At 38.6% G+C, this 23,498-nt stretch overlaps 1 protein-coding gene across 1 annotated transcript; it reads right to left on the bottom strand.

The window, feature by feature from the left end:
* Positions 1-1,226: 1,226 nt before the first annotated feature.
* rassf10a (Ras association domain family member 10a) lies at positions 1,227-3,918 on the bottom strand. The gene has a single exon (XM_039647047.2). It carries the CDS (start codon positions 3,778-3,780, stop codon positions 2,455-2,457), a length of 1,326 nt encoding a protein of 441 aa, XP_039502981.1. The 5' UTR covers positions 3,781-3,918; the 3' UTR covers positions 1,227-2,454.
* Between the last annotated feature and the right edge of the window lie 19,580 nt (positions 3,919-23,498).

Genomic DNA, 23,498 nt, shown 5'->3' with positions numbered 1-23,498 from the left:
GAACCCGGGGGTTTAACTTTAATTTGATGTTGTTTATATGATAACTTGAAGAGATGGAACGTAAAAAACACTGTTTTACACAATCGCCTGTTTTATCTGCAAATTTGGAGAGTGCTGACCTAGGGCTTTTCCAAATACCATAATTCATCTGTTTCAAAACTACGTAATTGAGAATGAAATGGGAGGGTGGATCTATCCCTTTTCTTCCTCTGTTTTTAAACATCACATTTAAGGCTTAGCTCTTAAATCCTTTTCATACACCACCGAATCCCTGAACTCGGTGACATTTCTGCATCGAGGGTTGGTTGGATGGATGCCCTGCCCAACCTTAAGAAACTTTGTGTTGGTTACTGCTGAGGTCATGCCAAAGCCAAATGTACAGTTTGTGGCATGTTTTTAGTGTATATATGACTTTATGCTTCATAATGCATTTGTACTAGAACAGCAAGAAAGTTTAGAGTTTGATTTTGGCGTTGTTCACTTTTAAAAAAAACTTTTGCTGATAATTTACTCACCCGCATGTCATCCAAGATATCTATGTCATTCTTTCTTCAGTCGAAAAGAAATTAAGGTTTTTGATGAAAACATTTCAGGATTTTTCTCCATATAATGGACTTCAATGGGAACCAAACGGTTCAAGGTCCAAAAGACAGTTTCAGTGCAAACTGCTGAAAGGCCTTTAAACGATTTCAGACGATGAATAAGGGTCTTATCAAGGGAAACGATGATCTAAACTTTTTTATTTTTAAATGATTGATCGTTTCACTTGATAAGACCCTTATTCATCGTCTTGAATCGTTTAAAGCCCTTTGAACTGTTTGCAGTTTGCACTGAAACTGTCTTTTGGACCTTGAACTGTTTTGGTTCCCAATGAAGTCCATTATATGGAGAAAAATCCTGCAATGTTTTCATCAAAAACCTTCATTTATTTTCGACTGAAGAAAGAATGACATGGGGGTGAGTAAATTATCAGCAAAAGTTGTTTTTAAAGTGAACTACTCCTTTAATTCTAATTCAGATGGATATAATTCATAAATGAGTTTGTAAGCATCCACATATTGAGATGAAATGCTGCAACAGCATTCATAAAACATATCATGCGCATTCCACTTGATAATTTTTCTATTAGTTGCAATGGAGAATATCAAATGCATTGCGTGAAATTAGTCAACCACAAAATACATTTGATGCTGAAAGGTCCCTTGTGACAAGAAAATGAATGCGTGTAAAGAAAAAATGACTTTACTGCACTTTACTGACATTACATTTAGTTTAAATCAAAACAGTCTTGTTTTGAAATTGCTTCAGTCTTTCTCTTCACTGTAAGCAAACAGGGATTCACGCATCAGCTCCTCAGAAGTGAAAAAAACAGCAGTGCTTCACACGCAACTTTAGGTCCCACAGCTCAGAATTTTTTCTGGTTATGCAAATTGATTCCTTGTGTAAAAGCTCTAAGTGAATCATTGTAATTAGTCACCTGGTGAAGATGGAAGTGGTTAGCACTATTTTATCCGCCTAAATGTTGAACAATAAATAATTCTAGACATTTAAAGACCCAGTTAAATAAACAAATTAGAGTTTTGGGCTTTTTAGTCGATGTGCGTTAACTTTGAGAAGTTGTATTATGCTAAATGTTGACAAAATTCTCTATAAACATTTGTGTTTGCAATGTCACTCTTCTAGTAAAAAATACCAAAACAAATTGATGACTCATCCTGCGCTGCACTTATTTTTATCCAATCAGATGCTCTCTAAAAGGAGAATGCCCCACCCCCTAATACCACCTGCAATCTGTCTAGCTAATCATGGTTCATGAGTCTGTGCTCATGACACGAAAAAACTCGATGGAGAAAAATCCTGGAATGTTTTCATCAAAAACCTTAATTTCTGATGACATGGGGGTGAGTAAATTATCAGCAAAAGTTTTTTTTTTTAAGTGAACTACTCATTTAACTTCCCAGCCACAAAAAACAAACAAACAAAAAAAAAAAACTGCGATGTTCAATATGTTTTGTCAGTCGTCAGTATGTTCAATATGCTAGTCAATCTCATTATAAAGAGCATTTGATTGGACAAAATACATCATTCCATCATATTTCCCCAGAAAGGAAACACTGTAAATTTTATATTTATATTTAGGTAGAGCGAAGCTAGATGCACTAAACCACAAAACTCTAATTCTAACGTTTAAACATAAGGCTACATAACACAAATACATAGTGTTGGTAGCCTATAACATTAGTCAGCACACAGTGGACATCTCTGTCTATGCATCGGTTAATTATAGTTTTAATTTGATAGTCTGCACCTTGTGAGGCAATTAGAGAGTGAGGCGATCATAACACTACACTGGTATAATTTACATGCATTCCTCTCTTATAAAGAGAGAATATTGCTGAAATCTAGAGAGGTGAAATATTCCCTGAGTTCGCGTCATATTGAATGATTCGACAGTCACACAAGTGACTCGCAAACAGGTGCGTTATCCGAGTCTTGGCTGTGCATTGAACTCAGTCCGGTGTCCGAATCATCATCATTGCCGCATGTTTTTGACAGTCCCCTCGCCTGCTCTACCCATACATTGTCTTTGTCTACGGAAGGCAGTTGTTCAGTTTTTCCCTCATCTTTGCTGCCATCAGCCTGTTTCCCCTCCAGCTCGTCCAATCTGTGAACCTTTTCAAGTAATTCCCTCAACTCCTGTTCCTTCGCGCCCAAAAGCTCCTCACTCATATCCAAGTCGCTCTTCACCGTCTCTAGATCAGTGTTCAAGCGCAGCCCGATGTATAGACTCGTATCCAGCTGTGTTTTGATCCTCTCCTCCTCTAACTGGAGTTCAGTGTCCGTTAGGAGGTCCGGAGCGACTGAAACCGGTTCCTCGGGTACAGAAGTCACCCTGAGAGCCGTTTCTTCTCCAGCGCTGTTCGCGTCTTTGTTGGAGAGCTCCTCCTGCCGCCGTCTCATCCACCTTTGGTTGAGTTCTTCTTGTATCTCACCTGTAAGTATCTCCATCAGAGCCTCCCTCTCGGTTAGTTCCTCCTGAAGTTGAATGACTTGGTCGCAGCGTGACGCGTATTCCTCAAACTGCGCAAAGGACGCGTCCGGATGCGCGCTGGCATCCGTATCCAAGCCCTGGTCGAGCAAATACGTGTCTTGCACATAGTTTACGCCGTGTATTTTCATTCTGTCAGAGTGAACTTTTGATTCATACCTCTCGATTTCACTGTCCAGCTCTTTTATTCGCTGTACCTGCTGGCGAATCGTATGATCCTGCGAGATGATAAGATGAACGAGCGTTTCCATTTTCTCCGCAGATTTGTCTTTGGAAACCTCCTCTTTCTTTTTATTAATTTTATCCAACTTTCTAAAAGCCTTTCGCACAATCCTGCGCTGCTTTTCTTGTGAAAACGGCGTGGTGGTTTTCGCGGTGCAGGGGCTGTCTTTGCTGAGCACGACCCGAGCCTCGGCGCTCCTCGGTCCGCTGTTGGGCAGCGACGCATCGCTTCTGACCAGGACGAAGCGCACGTTTTCCTGCTCGTCTCCCCAAGCGCCCCAGAGCCGAAGGATTTTCGTTTTATTCGGAAGAATCCGCTCAAACCCCCTCCATTTCTCCACGATGCAGTAAGACTGCGGAGTACCGCTGAGCATCGCGCCTTGCTGTAAGCTCTGGTCCTCCAGTAACACTTTTACCACGTCCGCGCAGGTGGTGCGTCTGGACAGTCCGGACACCAGCTTCTCCTCCCGGCATACCCACACCGAGATTTTGCTCTCCTCTTGTTCCATGATGATTCACATCGAGGCACTTTCACATTCATATAATGTTAGACGGGGTGAAAACTTGATCAACTGGAGAGATAACTCGTCCCGCGCGTTCGTCACTGTGAACTGAGAGTTGTGTTTGTCCCTGAACTACAGCAGCGTGTTTCTGAGGACTCAGGCACCTCCCAACATCACATGACTTTGTACTCCAACTTCACTCATTGTTGATAATAATGCACTGAGGTGATCATAAACACATACTTAGAATATCGGTGCTGCGTATCACATATTTAGTCCATTTACGCCACTGAATATTTCTCTGGATATGCTATTTTTATTTTTGTATATGCACAAAATCGATTGTAATGGAGTGGAAGCAATGGAAGCTTCCATTAAACAAACTGTAAAAAAAAAAAAAAAAAAAAACTTAACTAATTTACCAAAATTTTTAAACAAAGAAAATGTTTTACTAACACAAAAATATCAAACCTTTTTTTTTTTTTTTGACAAGTTTCCCAAACTGGTTTCCCAAAGTTTCCCAAACTGTGTGTTTTTTTTTTTTTTGAAAAGCTAATAATTACATCATAAAATGTTAAATTAAAACAAACAATTAAAAAATAACAATAAAAATGTTAACATATTAACATATTACATGTTAGAACACTAAATTCAATTATTGAAAGTAAACTTTAAGGTGACGTAGTTACACATTATGTTGTTAATTAATATTGCTCAGCTACTTATTTGAAGTAAGTGCAATGTAACTTTGTCATCTTAAAAAATAAAGTGTAACCACAAGAGGGATACTTCGAGTAGGCCTAAATATTTTAGATCAAAGGGTTTCGGCAGACCAAAATGTTTGGGAATCCCTCTTGTAATTAATAAATTACATACATTTGTACATGTTTACAACACAATTTAGCTCCAACGTGCCCCAATAAATATTGATGACTTGCCTGACATTTAAGAAAATGACCCTATTCGGAGAACACAGATCAACAATTGATATAGGCCTACAATATAAGCATTATATAATGTATAATCTTTGTTCATATTATTGGTGTTACTAATTCTTTAAATTTACTTGCCTACGTCTATTCATGACGCAATATGATAAATTGAGATTTAGACCATACTGTAGCATGGCCTAGGCTATAAGATTAAGCCTGTAAAGTGGAGATTCTTTGACTCAAAAAGGTCAACCACGGTAACGTAAATCACTACACTGGTATTATCCAACTGTGCATAACCGGATGTCCAAATTTCCCACCGGTCAGTGCGGATTTAGGCCGTAATATCCACAGATGAGAGAGAGAGGGCAAAAGACAATTTTCCTGGTGAAATAAGCCATCAGGATTATATCAACAGTTCTGCTGTGCTAATATAGAACTGTCGACAAACATCTGTAGAGCTCTATTCATTATGTACAGTTGATAACATTGTATATAACAATTCTCTCTCTCTCTCTCTCTCTATATATATATATATATATATATTAGGGGTGGAACAATACCCGTATGTCACAAGTTGATCCATATACATTATATCTATCTATCTATCTATCTATCTATCTATCTATCTATCTATCTATCTATCTATCTATCTATCTATCTATCTATCTATCTATCTATCTATCTATCTATCTATCTATCTATCTATCTATCTATCTATAAATTACAGGAACGTCTGTCTGTGTGTGTGTGTGTGTCTGTCTGTTAATCGCATATCTCTCGAACCGTTAGTCCGATGGATCTCAATCTTGACAAGTGTCTTGCTACGGGCACGAGTAAGTGCTGTGTTTGACGTTGTTTGGATTAGAAATGCAAAAGATATCGGTAAATATATCTGTAATAGAAGCACACATTGAAGTTGTGGTGTAAAAATAAACATTCTAACATTAGAGAGGTTTGTGGTTTAAAAATTGTGGTTTAAAAATAAACATTCTTATTAATTTGTTAACTGAATCTGTAAGGCAGCTACGCTGTTTACTTCTTAATATTATATTTAAAGCAGATTTGCTCCCTGCTCCTCTTTCACGGCCATCATTTGTAGTAAATGCAATTGCAATTGTTTTCCACAAATGCAAAAGCACCAAACCAACAATTGCTAAAAACACACACAAAAATTTTTTTTTGCACGGGCATTTTTATGGGCTGAAATATGTGCCACGATAAAACTGAATTTGAACCATTTATATTTGAATTTTAATGGCTAAACTTGAATAATTGGATTGAAAAACTGAATTTAAATCACATAATTTGAAATTGTATTGTTTAATTAAAATTGAATTCATTCAAAAACTGAATCTGAATTGTATAATTAGAAATTGATTTTATTTGTTTGGAACTGAAGTCCAATAAAATTTGATCCTCCCTAAAAATTAAACTCTATATCTTCACATTCACTTCTCACAATTCAGATTCAGTTCTCAAATTCAATTTCAAGTTACTGAGACAGACATCCGGGTAGTTGGAGGATGAAGGAAGAGCAATCGAGCGCAGATCGATAGATATCGTTCATTGGCGCACAGGACTCCTCTTCAGCACCAATCAGCACCAATGTTTTGGAGCACAGTATACGCACAACCGGCACTGCATCATAGAATGCCTCTGAATAGGTTCACGCCCACTTTTGGGGGAAAACAAACTAGACTCCCAATACGCCTTATTCACGGCAGCGCCATCTTTGATTTTTAATGAGAATGAAAGCGATGCTGTGAGGGATAGACTTGCATCTCTTCAATGGGCTGTACTGTTATTTAATGTGTTTGCGGATTGTTCTGCTCATGAAACACTGGAAAAATATCTTTCAAAGAAATGTCAGTTGACAAAAAACTCCCGACAATGTAAGCTGTGGAAAATTGTAAGTAATCTAGCCGCTTTACTCAGCTTTTTACAGAGGATGACATTGGAAACAGAGTAAGTCTATCCCTCACAGCCTCACTTTCATACCTGTCATGGCGCTGCTCTGAATAAGGTCTATAGATTTCAAAACAAAATAATAGCAAAAACCAACATCCGTACACAGCCGACAGACGTAAATAACTTAAGAAATCACTTATATAAAACATGTCAAGGAATTATATGTCCACCCTGCCTGCCATAGAGTGTGAAAGATACATACACAAACTTAATTTGGCCAATTTAAAAACTTGTCCCTTTATTCTCCAAGCGTCAAATTGGTGTAACAACCCCACCCAGTGGCCAGAGGTGTCTTACCCAGACATTTAATTGTTCCTCATCGAGTCACTAGGTAAGCACCTGAATAATTGTATTTCGTTTTTTAAAGTAAAAATACATTATATATATATATATATATATATATATATATATATATATATATATATATATATATAATGTATATATTATGAATTTATGATGATGATGACAGGTAGCCTGGGCTAGTTGATTACGGGCATAAAAAAAGTATCTTTCATGCTCTATGGCAGGCAGGGTGGACATATAATTACTTTACATGTTTTATATAAGTGATTTCTTAAGTTTTTACGCCTGTCGGCTGTGTACGGACGTTGGTTTTTGCCTTATTTTGTATGAGTCTAGTTTTTCCCCCAAAAGGGGGCGGGGACACAAAATTGACGGTTAAGTTCCCGGATGTGCCGGTTGTGCGTATGTTACCCGCCATGGTTGCCTGACTTGCCGACTGGCGTGACCACCACCATTGATTCGGCTGGGACAAATACGGTGATGACATTTTTTTACGATCTAACGATCTTTTGTTGTTACTGTTGTTAATGTTATAGCTATTTTGTAGAAACATTTCGTTTATTCCGCGATCATACACAAATCATGTTAACAATTACATTAGATGACTAGCTAGCACAATTGTTCTACATCTATGACTAGCACATTAGCATTGTTTCAGCTATTATTTTAACAAAGCAGCAAAGATTGCTTGAGCTAGTCTACAAATAGCAGTGCGTACTACAACCCTTTTTTGTACTGCCAGTGAATAGCACCGAGTGAAAGTCAATGATTTCTTTATATCTAGTGACAGTGATCATGTCGTTAGCACAGATAAGTACCGGTAAACTTAGTTCGAAGATCTAGAAATAGAAGGCATCGTGCTAACTAACTTGCCAGTCCCACCTGTGGCTTATGTTGTGATCTGCACAAAGTTTAGCAAGGTGAAACTTAATGTTATAGTGATTATGGGCACGATCCAACTAGTTAATTTTTACTGTTACCATGGTATAGGAAACATATCTGGCAATATTGTAATATTAATAACTAGTTGGCTTGTAGACACATAACAAGTACAACTGGTTTGCTACTGTTCCTTAATTTTGGTGGTTCCTCATCCATCGCCTCCATCACATTTGATAAAAGTAAAAATACACAAAGGAAGATATTTGGAAGAATGTTTTAATCAAACAGATCTCATTCCCCATTGACTACCATAGTATGTATTTTTTCCTACTATGGGGAATGAGATCTGTTTGATTAAAACATTCTTCCAAATATCTTCCTTTGTGTTCAGCAGAACAAATAAAAACATAGAGGTTTGGAACAACATGAGGGTGAGTAAATGATGATAGAATTTTTTTGGGTCTACTATCCCTTTAATAGTGTTTTGAATACTCCGCAAGCTGCTTGCTTAGAACCTCTGCTGAACTGTGTGAGCACTTTTTGAACTTTTTTATTGATAAAATTGACACAATTAGATCGAATTTAGTATCTTCTTTGACTTTCCAACCTATTGTTTTTGAGCGCTCAGCTGTCCTGAATCAGTTTGTGTCGGTGTCTCTTACCTCATTGAGGGAGATTTTTGTTAAAATTAAATTATGTACATGTTGCACAGACATTGTTCCTCCACGACTATTAAAGGATTCATTTGAAGCTATTAGCTCGTCGGCCCTTGCTATTATTAACAGTAGTCTGGCTACAGGAGTTGTACCCAAATCTTTTAAGCATGCAGTGGTGGAACCAGTTATTAAGAAATCTAATCTGGATCCATCACTCCTTGCTAATTTTAGACCGATCTCTAAACTTTCGTTCTTGTCTAAATTGCTCAAAGGTTGTATTTGAACAGTTGAATGCATTTAAATGGTATCCATGAAGTGTTCCAGTCTGGTTTTAAGTCTCTTCATAATACAGAAACTGCATTGTTGAGGGTTTCAAATGATTTGTTACTTACCACGGACTCAGGGAATTGTGCGATTTTACTATTATTGGATCTTTCAGCTGCATTTGATACCTTAGACCATGGGATTTTTTTCAAAAACCCACTATTTTTGAAAAGTACTACTAACCCCAGCCTTCAATAAGCTGCAATTGGACAGAATCCCACCTGCAATCTATTGAATGGGGATTTGGGTAGTGTATTTTTGGGACATTTTAATTAAAGGTTCTTTCATGATTAAAAACTATTTTACTGCTTTTGGCTGGGGCCCCTGAGTCTCGTGGCCCTCTATCATAATCCAGAGTTTTGAGAAGATTGGAGAAACTTAATTTTTCGCCCGAAAACGAAAAAAAAAAAAACGAAAGGGGTAACACTGTCGTTTTTTTTTTTCGGGTCGAAATTTTGAATTTTGATGTCTCAGCTCTGGAAGGGTCTAGAGCCTCCATTTTTGCACTCAGGTGAAAGTCTCATGGCCCTCTACCAGAATCCAGAGTTTTGAGAAGATTGGAGAAACTTAATTTTTCGCACAAAAACGAAAAAAAAACGAAAGGGGTAACACTGTCGTTTTTTTTTTTGAGTCGAAATTTTGAGTTTCGATATCTCAGCTCTGGAAGGGTCTAGAGCCTCCATTTTTGCACTCAGGTCAAAGTCTCATGGCCCTCTATCAGAATCCAGAGTTTTTTTCCAAGGTTGGAATAAAAGTGTGTAATTATTAGTGTTAGCTCACTATCTTAGCCTTTTTTCAGTGCATTAGTTGAGGTAATCTGATAATATTAGTGATTCTCATTGATCAAAACACTAACATTGGTACCGTTTTGGAGAGAAATTGGGTATTTTTTATTTATTTTATTTAACCCATCTCTTGGTGTGTGATAACGAACTATCATATGAGTTTCTAAAGGTTTTTGAATTCTTTGCACAGTTATGAATATTGATATTTTATGTGCAACAATAACATGCTCAGGCCCAGTGGCTTTGCGCCTAATTTTAAATGCTTTTCCCCCCAAATAATATGATTTAAATGGTGATGAGTGTACTGATTTGATGCATTTTAAAAAGATGGATGATAGATATTCTTCAATCTTTCTTACAAAGAACAAAATATAATGTAAATTCCAGTATGTGCATTTTTTTAAAATTTATAAATTGTAGTGCACAGTGTTTATTATAAGGGTTAGAATCCGCACCTCAGTAGGCTACTCACTACTCACTACTCTTGAGTACTTTTAAATAAGCTACTTTTTTACTCTTACTCAAGTAGTTTTTTGGACAAGTACTTTTTACTCTACTCACACTACATTTTTTGGAATGTAATGGTACTTTTACTTGAGTATGTTTTTTCAGTACTCTTTCCACCACTGGTTACCCCTTACGTTTTTTTTCATTTTCGGGCGAAAAATTAAGTTTCTCCAATCTTCTCAAAACTCTGGATTATGATAGAGGGCTGTGAGACTTTGACCTGAGTGCAAAAATGGAGGCTCTAGACCCTTCCAGAGCTGAGATATCGAAATTCAAAATTTCGACCCGAAAAAAAAAACGACAGTGTTACCCCTTACGTTTTTTTTCATTTTCGGGCGAAAAATTAAGTTTCTCCAATCTTCTCAAAAATCTGGATTATGATAGAGGGCTGTAAGACTTTGACCTGAGTGCAAAAATGGAGGCTCTAGACCCTTCCAGAGCTGAGATATCGAAATTCAAAATTTCGACCCGAAAAAAAAACGACAGTGTTACCCCTTACGTTTTTTTTCATTTTCGGGCGAAAAATTAAGTTTCTCCAATCTTCTCAAAACTCTGGATTATGATAGAGGGCTGTGAGACTTTGACCTGAGTGCAAAAATGGAGGCTCTAGACCCTTCCAGAGCTGAGATATCAAAATTCAAAATTTCGACCCGAAAAAAAAACGACAGTGTTACCCCTTACGTTTTTTTTCATTTTCGGGCGAAAAATTAAGTTTCTCCAATCTTCTCAAAACTCTGGATTATGATAGAGGGCTGTGAGACTTTGACCTGAGTGCAAAAATGGAGGCTCTAGACCCTTCCAGAGCTGAGATATCGAAACTCAAAATTTCGACCCGAAAAAAAAACGACAGTGTTACCCCTTACGTTTTTTTTCATTTTCGGGCGAAAAATTAAGTTTCTCCAATCTTCTCAAAACTCTGGATTATGATAGAGGGCTGTGAGACTTTGACCTGAGTGCAAAAATGGAGGCTCTAGACCCTTCCAGAGCTGAGATATCGAAACTCAAAATTTCGACCCGAAAAAAAAAACGACAGTGTTACCCCTTACGTTTTTTTTCATTTTTGGGCGAAAAATTAAGTTTCTCCAATCTTCTCAAAACTCTGGATTATGATAGAGGGCTGTGAGACTTTGACCTGAGTGCAAAAATGGAGGCTCTAGACCCTTCCAGAGCTGAGATATCGAAACTCAAAATTTCGACCCGAAAAAAAAACGACAGTGTTACCCCTTACGTTTTTTTTCATTTTCGGGCGAAAAATTAAGTTTCTCCAATCTTCTCAAAACTCTGGATTATGATAGAGGGCTGTGAGACTTTGACCTGTGTGCAAAAATGGAGGCTCTAGACCCTTCCAGAGCTGAGATATCGAAACTCAAAATTTCGACCCAAAAAAAAAACGACAGTGTTACCCCTTACGTTTTTTTTCATTTTCGGGCGAAAAATTAAGTTTCTCCAATCTTCTCAAAACTCTGGATTATGATAGAGGGCTGTGAGACTTTGACCTGAGTGCAAAAATGGAGACTCTAGACCCTTCCAGAGCTGAGATATCGAAACTCAAAATTTCGACCCGAAAAAAAAACGACAGTGTTACCCCTTACGTTTTTTTTCATTTTCGGGCGAAAAATTAAGTTTCTCCAATCTTCTCAAAACTCTGGATTATGATAGAGGGCTGTGAGACTTTGACCTGAGTGCAAAAATGGAGACTCTAGACCCTTCCAGAGCTGAGATATCGAAACTCAAAATTTCGACCCGAAAAAAAAACGACAGTGTTACCCCTTACGTTTTTTTTTCATTTTCGGGCGAAAAATTAAGTTTCTCCAATCTTCTCAAAACTCTGGATTATGATAGAGGGCTGTGAGACTTTGACCTGAGTGCAAAAATGGAGGCTCTAGACCCTTCCAGAGCTGAGATATCGAAACTCAAAATTTCGACCCGAAAAAAAAAACGACAGTGTTACCCCTTACGTTTTTTTTCATTTTCGGGCGAAAAATTAAGTTTCTCCAATCTTCTCAAAACTCTGGATTATGATAGAGGGCTGTGAGACTTTGACCTGAGTGCAAAAATGGAGGCTCTAGACCCTTCCAGAGCTGAGATATCGAAACTCAAAATTTCGACCCGAAAAAAAAACGACAGTGTTACCCCTTACGTTTTTTTTCATTTTCGGGCGAAAAATTAAGTTTCTCCAATCTTCTCAAAACTCTGGATTATGATAGAGGGCTGTGAGACTTTGACCTGTGTGCAAAAATGGAGGCTCTAGACCCTTCCAGAGCTGAGATATCAAAATTCAAAATTTCGACCCGAAAAAAAAACGACAGTGTTACCCCTTACGTTTTTTTTCATTTTCGGGCGAAAAATTAAGTTTCTCCAATCTTCTCAAAACTCTGGATTATGATAGAGGGCTGTGAGACTTTGACCTGAGTGCAAAAATGGAGACTCTAGACCCTTCCAGAGCTGAGATATCGAAACTCAAAATTTCGACCCGAAAAAAAAACGACAGTGTTACCCCTTACGTTTTTTTTCATTTTCGGGCGAAAAATTAAGTTTCTCCAATCTTCTCAAAACTCTGGATTATGATAGAGGGCTGTGAGACTTTGACCTGAGTGCAAAAATGGAGGCTCTAGACCCTTCCAGAGCTGAGATATCGAAACTCAAAATTTCGACCCGAAAAAAAAACGACAGTGTTACCCCTTACGTTTTTTTTCATTTTCGGGCGAAAAATTAAGTTTCTCCAATCTTCTCAAAACTCTGGATTATGATAGAGGGCTGTGAGACTTTGACCTGAGTGCAAAAATGGAGGCTCTAGACCCTTCCAGAGCTGAGATATCGAAACTCAAAATTTCGACCCGAAAAAAAAAACGACAGTGTTACCCCTTACGTTTTTTTTCATTTTCGGGCGAAAAATTAAGTTTCTCCAATCTTCTCAAAACTCTGGATTATGATAGAGGGCTGTGAGACTTTGACCTGAGTGCAAAAATGGAGGCTCTAGACCCTTCCAGAGCTGAGATATCGAAACTCAAAATTTCGACCCGAAAAAAAAACGACAGTGTTACCCCTTACGTTTTTTTTCATTTTCGGGCGAAAAATTAAGTTTCTCCAATCTTCTCAAAACTCTGGATTATGATAGAGGGCTGTGAGACTTTGACCTGTGTGCAAAAATGGAGGCTCTAGACCCTTCCAGAGCTGAGATATCGAAACTCAAAATTTCGACCCGAAAAAAAAACGACAGTGTTACCCCTTACGTTTTTTTTCATTTTCGGGCGAAAAATTAAGTTTCTCCAATCTTCTCAAAACTCTGGATTATGATAGAGGGCTGTGAGACTTTGACCTGAGTGCAAAAATGGAGACTCTAGACCCTTCCAGAGCTGAGATATCGAAACTCAAAATTTCGACCCGAAAAAAAAACGACAGTGTTACCCCTTACGTTTTTTTTCATTTTCGGGCGAAAAATTAAGTTTCTCCAATCTTCTCAAAACTCTGGATTATGATAGAGGGCTGTGAGACTTTGACCTGAGTGCAAAAATGGAGACTCTAGACCCTTCCAGAGCTGAGATATCGAAACTCAAAATTTCGACCCGAAAAAAAAACGACAGTGTTACCCCTTACGTTTTTTTTCATTTTCGGGCGAAAAATTAAGTTTCTCCAATCTTCTCAAAACTCTGGATTATGATAGAGGGCTGTGAGACTTTGACCTGAGTGCAAAAATGGAGGCTCTAGACCCTTCCAGAGCTGAGATATCGAAACTCAAAATTTCGACCCGAAAAAAAAAACGACAGTGTTACCCCTTACGTTTTTTTTCATTTTCGGGCGAAAAATTAAGTTTCTCCAATCTTCTCAAAACTCTGGATTATGATAGAGGGCTGTGAGACTTTGACCTGAGTGCAAAAATGGAGGCTCTAGACCCTTCCAGAGCTGAGATATCAAAACTCAAAATTTCGACCCGAAAAAAAAACGACAGTGTTACCCCTTACGTTTTTTTTCATTTTCGGGCGAAAAATTAAGTTTCTCCAATCCTCTCAAAACTCTGGATTATGATAGAGGGCTGTGAGACTTTGACCTGAGTGCAAAAATGGAGGCTCTAGACCCTTCCAGAGCTGAGATATCGAAACTCAAAATTTCGACCCGAAAAAAAAACGACAGTGTTACCCCTTACGTTTTTTTTCATTTTCGGGCGAAAAATTAAGTTTCTCCAATCTTCTCAAAACTCTGGATTATGATAGAGGGCTGTGAGACTTTGACCTGTGTGCAAAAATGGAGGCTCTAGACCCTTCCAGAGCTGAGATATCGAAACTCAAAATTTCGACCCGAAAAAAAAACGACAGTGTTACCCCTTACGTTTTTTTTCATTTTCGGGCGAAAAATTAAGTTTCTCCAATCTTCTCAAAACTCTGGATTATGATAGAGGGCTGTGAGACTTTGACCTGAGTGCAAAAATGGAGGCTCTAGACCCTTCCAGAGCTGAGATATCGAAACTCAAAATTTCGACCCGAAAAAAAAAACGACAGTGTTACCCCTTACGTTTTTTTTCATTTTCGGGCGAAAAATTAAGTTTCTCCAATCTTCTCAAAACTCTGGATTATGATAGAGGGCTGTGAGACTTTGACCTGAGTGCAAAAATGGAGGCTCTAGACCCTTCCAGAGCTGAGATATCAAAATTCAAAATTTCGACCCGAAAAAAAAACGACAGTGTTACCCCTTACGTTTTTTTTCATTTTCGGGCGAAAAATTAAGTTTCTCCAATCTTCTCAAAACTCTGGATTATGATAGAGGGCTGTGAGACTTTGACCTGAGTGCAAAAATGGAGACTCTAGACCCTTCCAGAGCTGAGATATCGAAATTCAAAATTTCGACCCGAAAAAAAAAACGACAGTGTTACCCCTTACGTTTTTTTTCATTTTCGGGCGAAAAATTAAGTTTCTCCAATCTTCTCAAAACTCTGGATTATGATAGAGGGCTGTGAGACTTTGACCTGAGTGCAAAAATGGAGGCTCTAGACCCTTCCAGAGCTGAGATATCGAAATTCAAAATTTCGACCCGAAAAAAAAAACGACAGTGTTACCCCTTACGTTTTTTTTCATTTTCGGGCGAAAAATTAAGTTTCTCCAATCTTCTCAAAACTCTGGATTATGATAGAGGGCTGTGAGACTTTGACCTGAGTGCAAAAATGGAGACTCTAGACCCTTCCAGAGCTGAGATATCAAAATTCAAAATTTCGACCCGAAAAAAAAACGACAGTGTTACCCCTTACGTTTTTTTTTCATTTTCGGGCGAAAAATTAAGTTTCTCCAATCTTCTCAAAACTCTGGATTATGATAGAGGGCTGTGAGACTTTGACCTGAGTGCAAAAATGGAGGCTCTAGACCCTTCCAGAGCTGAGATATCGAAACTCAAAATTTCGACCCGAAAAAAAAAACGACAGTGTTACCCCTTACGTTTTTTTTCATTTTCGGGCGAAAAATTAAGTTTCTCCAATCTTCTCAAAACTCTGGATTATGATAGAGGGCTGTGAGACTTTGACCTGAGTGCAAAAATGGAGGCTCTAGACCCTTCCAGAGCTGAGATATCGAAACTCAAAATTTCGACCGGAAAAAAAAACGACAGTGTTACCCCTTACGTTTTTTTTCATTTTCGGGCGAAAAATTAAGTTTCTCCAATCTTCTCAAAACTCTGGATTATGATAGAGGGCTGTGAGACTTTGACCTGTGTGCAAAAATGGAGGCTCTAGACCCTTCCAGAGCTGAGATATCGAAACTCAAAATTTCGACCCGAAAAAAAAACGACAGTGTTACCCCTTACGTTTTTTTTCATTTTCGGGCGAAAAATTAAGTTTCTCCAATCTTCTCAAAACTCTGGATTATGATAGAGGGCTGTGAGACTTTGACCTGAGTGCAAAAATGGAGACTCTAGACCCTTCCAGAGCTGAGATATCGAAACTCAAAATTTCGACCCGAAAAAAAAACGACAGTGTTACCCCTTACGTTTTTTTTCATTTTCGGGCGAAAAATTAAGTTTCTCCAATCTTCTCAAAACTCTGGATTATGATAGAGGGCTGTGAGACTTTGACCTGAGTGCAAAAATGGAGACTCTAGACCCTTCCAGAGCTGAGATATCGAAACTCAAAATTTCGACCCGAAAAAAAAACGACAGTGTTACCCCTTACGTTTTTTTTCATTTTCGGGCGAAAAATTAAGTTTCTCCAATCTTCTCAAAACTCTGGATTATGATAGAGGGTTGTGAGACTTTGACCTGAGTGCAAAAATGGAGGCTCTAGACCCTTCCAGAGCTGAGATATCGAAACTCAAAATTTCGACCCGAAAAAAAAACGACAGTGTTACCCCTTACGTTTTTTTTCATTTTCGGGCGAAAAATTAAGTTTCTCCAATCTTCTCAAAACTCTGGATTATGATAGAGGGCTGTGAGACTTTGACCTGTGTGCAAAAATGGAGGCTCTAGACCCTTCCAGAGCTGAGATATCGAAACTCAAAATTTCGACCCGAAAAAAAAACGACAGTGTTACCCCTTACGTTTTTTTTCATTTTCGGGCGAAAAATTAAGTTTCTCCAATCTTCTCAAAACTCTGGATTATGATAGAGGGCTGTGAGACTTTGACCTGAGTGCAAAAATGGAGACTCTAGACCCTTCCAGAGCTGAGATATCGAAACTCAAAATTTCGACCCAAAAAAAAAACGACAGTGTTACCCCTTACGTTTTTTTTCATTTTCGGGCGAAAAATTAAGTTTCTCCAATCTTCTCAAAACTCTGGATTATGATAGAGGGCTGTGAGACTTTGACCTGAGTGCAAAAATGGAGACTCTAGACCCTTCCAGAGCTGAGATATCGAAATTCAAAATTTCGACCCGAAAAAAAAAACGACAGTGTTACCCCTTACGTTTTTTTTCATTTTCGGGCGAAAAATTAAGTTTCTCCAATCTTCTCAAAACTCTGGATTATGATAGAGGGCTGTGAGACTTTGACCTGAGTGCAAAAATGGAGGCTCTAGACCCTTCCAGAGCTGAGATATCGAAATTCAAAATTTCGACCCGAAAAAAAAAACGACAGTGTTACCCCTTACGTTTTTTTTCATTTTCGGGCGAAAAATTAAGTTTCTCCAATCTTCTCAAAACTCTGGATTATGATAGAGGGCTGTGAGACTTTGACCTGAGTGCAAAAATGGAGACTCTAGACCCTTCCAGAGCTGAGATATCAAAATTCAAAATTTCGACCCGAAAAAAAAACGACAGTGTTACCCCTTACGTTTTTTTTTCATTTTCGGGCGAAAAATTAAGTTTCTCCAATCTTCTCAAAACTCTGGATTATGATAGAGGGCTGTGAGACTTTGACCTGAGTGCAAAAATGGAGGCTCTAGACCCTTCCAGAGCTGAGATATCGAAACTCAAAATTTCGACCCGAAAAAAAAAACGACAGTGTTACCCCTTACGTTTTTTTTCATTTTCGGGCGAAAAATTAAGTTTCTCCAATCTTCTCAAAACTCTGGATTATGATAGAGGGCTGTGAGACTTTGACCTGAGTGCAAAAATGGAGGCTCTAGACCCTTCCAGAGCTGAGATATCGAAACTCAAAATTTCGACCCGAAAAAAAAACGACAGTGTTACCCCTTACGTTTTTTTTCATTTTCGGGCGAAAAATTAAGTTTCTCCAATCTTCTCAAAACTCTGGATTATGATAGAGGGCTGTGAGACTTTGACCTGTGTGCAAAAATGGAGGCTCTAGACCCTTCCAGAGCTGAGATATCGAAACTCAAAATTTCGACCCGAAAAAAAAACGACAGTGTTACCCCTTACGTTTTTTTTCATTTTCGGGCGAAAAATTAAGTTTCTCCAATCTTCTCAAAACTCTGGATTATGATAGAGGGCTGTGAGACTTTGACCTGAGTGCAAAAATGGAGACTCTAGACCCTTCCAGAGCTGAGATATCGAAACTCAAAATTTCGACCCGAAAAAAAAACGACAGTGTTACCCCTTACGTTTTTTTTCATTTTCGGGCGAAAAATTAAGTTTCTCCAATCTTCTCAAAACTCTGGATTATGATAGAGGGCTGTGAGACTTTGACCTGAGTGCAAAAATGGAGACTCTAGACCCTTCCAGAGCTGAGATATCGAAACTCAAAATTTCGACCCGAAAAAAAAACGACAGTGTTACCCCTTACGTTTTTTTTCATTTTCGGGCGAAAAATTAAGTTTCTCCAATCTTCTCAAAACTCTGGATTATGATAGAGGGTTGTGAGACTTTGACCTGAGTGCAAAAATGGAGGCTCTAGACCCTTCCAGAGCTGAGATATCGAAACTCAAAATTTCGACCCGAAAAAAAAACGACAGTGTTACCCCTTACGTTTTTTTTCATTTTCGGGCGAAAAATTAAGTTTCTCCAATCTTCTCAAAACTCTGGATTATGATAGAGGGCTGTGAGACTTTGACCTGTGTGCAAAAATGGAGGCTCTAGACCCTTCCAGAGCTGAGATATCGAAACTCAAAATTTCGACCCGAAAAAAAAAACGACAGTGTTACCCCTTACGTTTTTTTTCATTTTCGGGCGAAAAATTAAGTTTCTCCAATCTTCTCAAAACTCTGGATTATGATAGAGGGCTGTGAGACTTTGACCTGAGTGCAAAAATGGAGACTCTAGACCCTTCCAGAGCTGAGATATCGAAACTCAAAATTTCGACCCAAAAAAAAAACGACAGTGTTACCCCTTACGTTTTTTTTCATTTTCGGGCGAAAAATTAAGTTTCTCCAATCTTCTCAAAACTCTGGATTATGATAGAGGGCTGTGAGACTTTGACCTGAGTGCAAAAATGGAGACTCTAGACCCTTCCAGAGCTGAGATATCGAAACTCAAAATTTCGACCCGAAAAAAAAACGACAGTGTTACCCCTTACGTTTTTTTTCATTTTCGGGCGAAAAATTAAGTTTCTCCAATCTTCTCAAAACTCTGGATTATGATAGAGGGCTGTGAGACTTTGACCTGAGTGCAAAAATGGAGGCTCTAGACCCTTCCAGAGCTGAGATATCGAAACTCAAAATTTCGACCCGAAAAAAAAAACGACAGTGTTACCCCTTACGTTTTTTTTCATTTTCGGGCGAAAAATTAAGTTTCTCCAATCTTCTCAAAACTCTGGATTATGATAGAGGGCTGTGAGACTTTGACCTGAGTGCAAAAATGGAGGCTCTAGACCCTTCCAGAGCTGAGATATCGAAACTCAAAATTTCGACCCGAAAAAAAACGACAGTGTTACCGCTTACGTTTTTTTTCATTTTCGGGCGAAAAATTAAGTTTCTCCAATCTTCTCAAAACTCTGGATTATGATAGAGGGCTGTGAGACTTTGACCTGTGTGCAAAAATGGAGGCTCTAGACCCTTCCAGAGCTGAGATATCAAAATTCAAAATTTCGACCCGAAAAAAAAACGACAGTGTTACCCCTTACGTTTTTTTTCATTTTCGGGCGAAAAATTAAGTTTCTCCAATCTTCTCAAAACTCTGGATTATGATAGAGGGCTGTGAGACTTTGACCTGAGTGCAAAAATGGAGACTCTAGACCCTTCCAGAGCTGAGATATCGAAACTCAAAATTTCGACCCGAAAAAAAAACGACAGTGTTACCCCTTACGTTTTTTTTCATTTTCGGGCGAAAAATTAAGTTTCTCCAATCTTCTCAAAACTCTGGATTATGATAGAGGGCTGTGAGACTTTGACCTGAGTGCAAAAATGGAGGCTCTAGACCCTTCCAGAGCTGAGATATCAAAATTCAAAATTTCGACCCGAAAAAAAAACGACAGTGTTACCCCTTACGTTTTTTTTCATTTTCGGGCGAAAAATTAAGTTTCTCCAATCTTCTCAAAACTCTGGATTATGATAGAGGGCTGTGAGACTTTGACCTGAGTGCAAAAATGGAGGCTCTAGACCCTTCCAGAGCTGAGATATCGAAACTCAAAATTTCGACCCGAAAAAAAAACGACAGTGTTACCCCTTACGTTTTTTTTCATTTTCGGGCGAAAAATTAAGTTTCTCCAATCTTCTCAAAACTCTGGATTATGATAGAGGGCTGTGAGACTTTGACCTGTGTGCAAAAATGGAGGCTCTAGACCCTTCCAGAGCTGAGATATCGAAACTCAAAATTTCGACCCGAAAAAAAAACGACAGTGTTACCCCTTACGTTTTTTTTCATTTTCGGGCGAAAAATTAAGTTTCTCCAATCTTCTCAAAACTCTGGATTATGATAGAGGGCTGTGAGACTTTGACCTGAGTGCAAAAATGGAGACTCTAGACCCTTCCAGAGCTGAGATATCGAAACTCAAAATTTCGACCCGAAAAAAAAACGACAGTGTTACCCCTTACGTTTTTTTTCATTTTCGGGCGAAAAATTAAGTTTCTCCAATCTTCTCAAAACTCTGGATTATGATAGAGGGCTGTGAGACTTTGACCTGAGTGCAAAAATGGAGACTCTAGACCCTTCCAGAGCTGAGATATCGAAACTCAAAATTTCGACCCGAAAAAAAAACGACAGTGTTACCCCTTACGTTTTTTTTCATTTTCGGGCGAAAAATTAAGTTTCTCCAATCTTCTCAAAACTCTGGATTATGATAGAGGGCTGTGAGACTTTGACCTGAGTGCAAAAATGGAGGCTCTAGACCCTTCCAGAGCTGAGATATCGAAACTCAAAATTTCGACCCGAAAAAAAAACGACAGTGTTACCCCTTACGTTTTTTTTTCATTTTCGGGCGAAAAATTAAGTTTCTCCAATCTTCTCAAAACTCTGGATTATGATAGAGGGCTGTGAGACTTTGACCTGTGTGCAAAAATGGAGGCTCTAGACCCTTCCAGAGCTGAGATATCGAAACTCAAAATTTCGACCCCAAAAAAAAACGACAGTGTTACCCCTTACGTTTTTTTTCATTTTCGGGCGAAAAATTAAGTTTCTCCAATCTTCTCAAAACTCTGGATTATGATAGAGGGCTGTGAGACTTTGACCTGAGTGCAAAAATGGAGACTCTAGACCCTTCCAGAGCTGAGATATCGAAACTCAAAATTTCGACCCAAAAAAAAAACGACAGTGTTACCCCTTACGTTTTTTTTCATTTTCGGGCGAAAAATTAAGTTTCTCCAATCTTCTCAAAACTCTGGATTATGATAGAGGGCTGTGAGACTTTGACCTGAGTGCAAAAATGGAGGCTCTAGACCCTTCCAGAGCTGAGATATCGAAACTCAAAATTTCGACCCGAAAAAAAAAACGACAGTGTTACCCCTTACGTTTTTTTTCATTTTCGGGCGAAAAATTAAGTTTCTCCAATCTTCTCAAAACTCTGGATTATGATAGAGGGCTGTGAGACTTTGACCTGAGTGCAAAAATGGAGGCTCTAGACCCTTCCAGAGCTGAGATATCGAAACTCAAAATTTCGACCCGAAAAAAAAACGACAGTGTTACCCCTTACGTTTTTTTTCATTTTCGGGCGAAAAATTAAGTTTCTCCAATCTTCTCAAAACTCTGGATTATGATAGAGGGCTGTGAGACTTTGACCTGAGTGCAAAAATGGAGACTCTAGATCCTTCCAGAGCTGAGATATCAAAATTCAAAATTTCGACCCGAAAAAAAAACGACAGTGTTACCCCTTACGTTTTTTTTCATTTTCGGGCGAAAAATTAAGTTTCTCCAATCTTCTCAAAACTCTGGATTATGATAGAGGGCTGTGAGACTTTGACCTGAGTGCAAAAATGGAGGCTCTAGACCCTTCCAGAGCTGAGATATCGAAATTCAAAATTTCGACCCGAAAAAAAAACGACAGTGTTACCCCTTACGTTTTTTTTCATTTTCGGGCGAAAAATTAAGTTTCTCCAATCTTCTCAAAACTCTGGATTATGATAGAGGGCTATGAGACTTTGACCTGAGTGCAAAAATGGAGGCTCTAGACCCTTCCAGAGCTGAGATATCGAAACTCAAAATTTCGACCCGAAGAAAAAACGACAGTGTTACCGCTTACGTTTTTTTTCATTTTCGGGCGAAAAATTAAGTTTCTCCAATCTTCTCAAAACTCTGGATTATGATAGAGGGCTGTGAGACTTTGACCTGAGTGCAAAAATGGAGGCTCTAGACCCTTCCAGAGCTGAGATATCGAAACTCAAAATTTCGACCCGAAAAAAAAAACGACAGTGTTACCCCTTACGTTTTTTTTCATTTTCGGGCGAAAAATTAAGTTTCTCCAATCTTCTCAAAACTCTGGATTATGATAGAGGGCTGTGAGACTTTGACCTGAGTGCAAAAATGGAGGCTCTAGACCCTTCCAGAGCTGAGATATCGAAACTCAAAATTTCGACCCGAAAAAAAAACGACAGTGTTACCCCTTACGTTTTTTTTCATTTTCGGGCGAAAAATTAAGTTTCTCCAATCTTCTCAAAACTCTGGATTATGATAGAGGGCTGTGAGACTTTGACCTGTGTGCAAAAATGGAGGCTCTAGACCCTTCCAGAGCTGAGATATCGAAACTCAAAATTTCGACCCGAAAAAAAAACGACAGTGTTACCCCTTACGTTTTTTTTCATTTTCGGGCGAAAAATTAAGTTTCTCCAATCTTCTCAAAACTCTGGATTATGATAGAGGGCTGTGAGACTTTGACCTGAGTGCAAAAATGGAGACTCTAGACCCTTCCAGAGCTGAGATATCGAAACTCAAAATTTCGACCCGAAAAAAAAACGACAGTGTTACCCCTTACGTTTTTTTTCATTTTCGGGCGAAAAATTAAGTTTCTCCAATCTTCTCAAAACTCTGGATTATGATAGAGGGCTGTGAGACTTTGACCTGAGTGCAAAAATGGAGACTCTAGACCCTTCCAGAGCTGAGATATCGAAACTCAAAATTTCGACCCGAAAAAAAAACGACAGTGTTACCCCTTACGTTTTTTTTCATTTTCGGGCGAAAAATTAAGTTTCTCCAATCTTCTCAAAACTCTGGATTATGATAGAGGGCTGTGAGACTTTGACCTGAGTGCAAAAATGGAGGCTCTAGACCCTTCCAGAGCTGAGATATCGAAACTCAAAATTTCGACCCGAAAAAAAAACGACAGTGTTACCCCTTACGTTTTTTTTCATTTTCGGGCGAAAAATTAAGTTTCTCCAATCTTCTCAAAACTCTGGATTATGATAGAGGGCTGTGAGACTTTGACCTGTGTGCAAAAATGGAGGCTCTAGACCCTTCCAGAGCTGAGATATCGAAACTCAAAATTTCGACCCGAAAAAAAAACGACAGTGTTACCCCTTACGTTTTTTTTCATTTTCGGGCGAAAAATTAAGTTTCTCCAATCTTCTCAAAACTCTGGATTATGATAGAGGGCTGTGAGACTTTGACCTGAGTGCAAAAATGGAGACT

The sequence above is a fragment of the Pimephales promelas genome, chromosome 25 (genome assembly GCF_988280905.1).
Source record: "Pimephales promelas chromosome 25, fPimPro1.hap1.1, whole genome shotgun sequence".
NCBI lineage: Eukaryota > Metazoa > Chordata > Actinopteri > Cypriniformes > Leuciscidae > Pimephales > Pimephales promelas.
The sequence above is the reverse complement of the archived record's forward strand: the minus strand, read 5'-3'. Positions and strand labels throughout refer to the sequence as shown.

What these genes read in the sequence shown, in the direction of transcription:
- rassf10a (XM_039647047.2), bottom strand. Translation starts at nt 3,780, where the DNA reads ATGGAACAAGAGGAGAGCAAAATCTCGGTGTGGGTATGCCGGGAGGAG.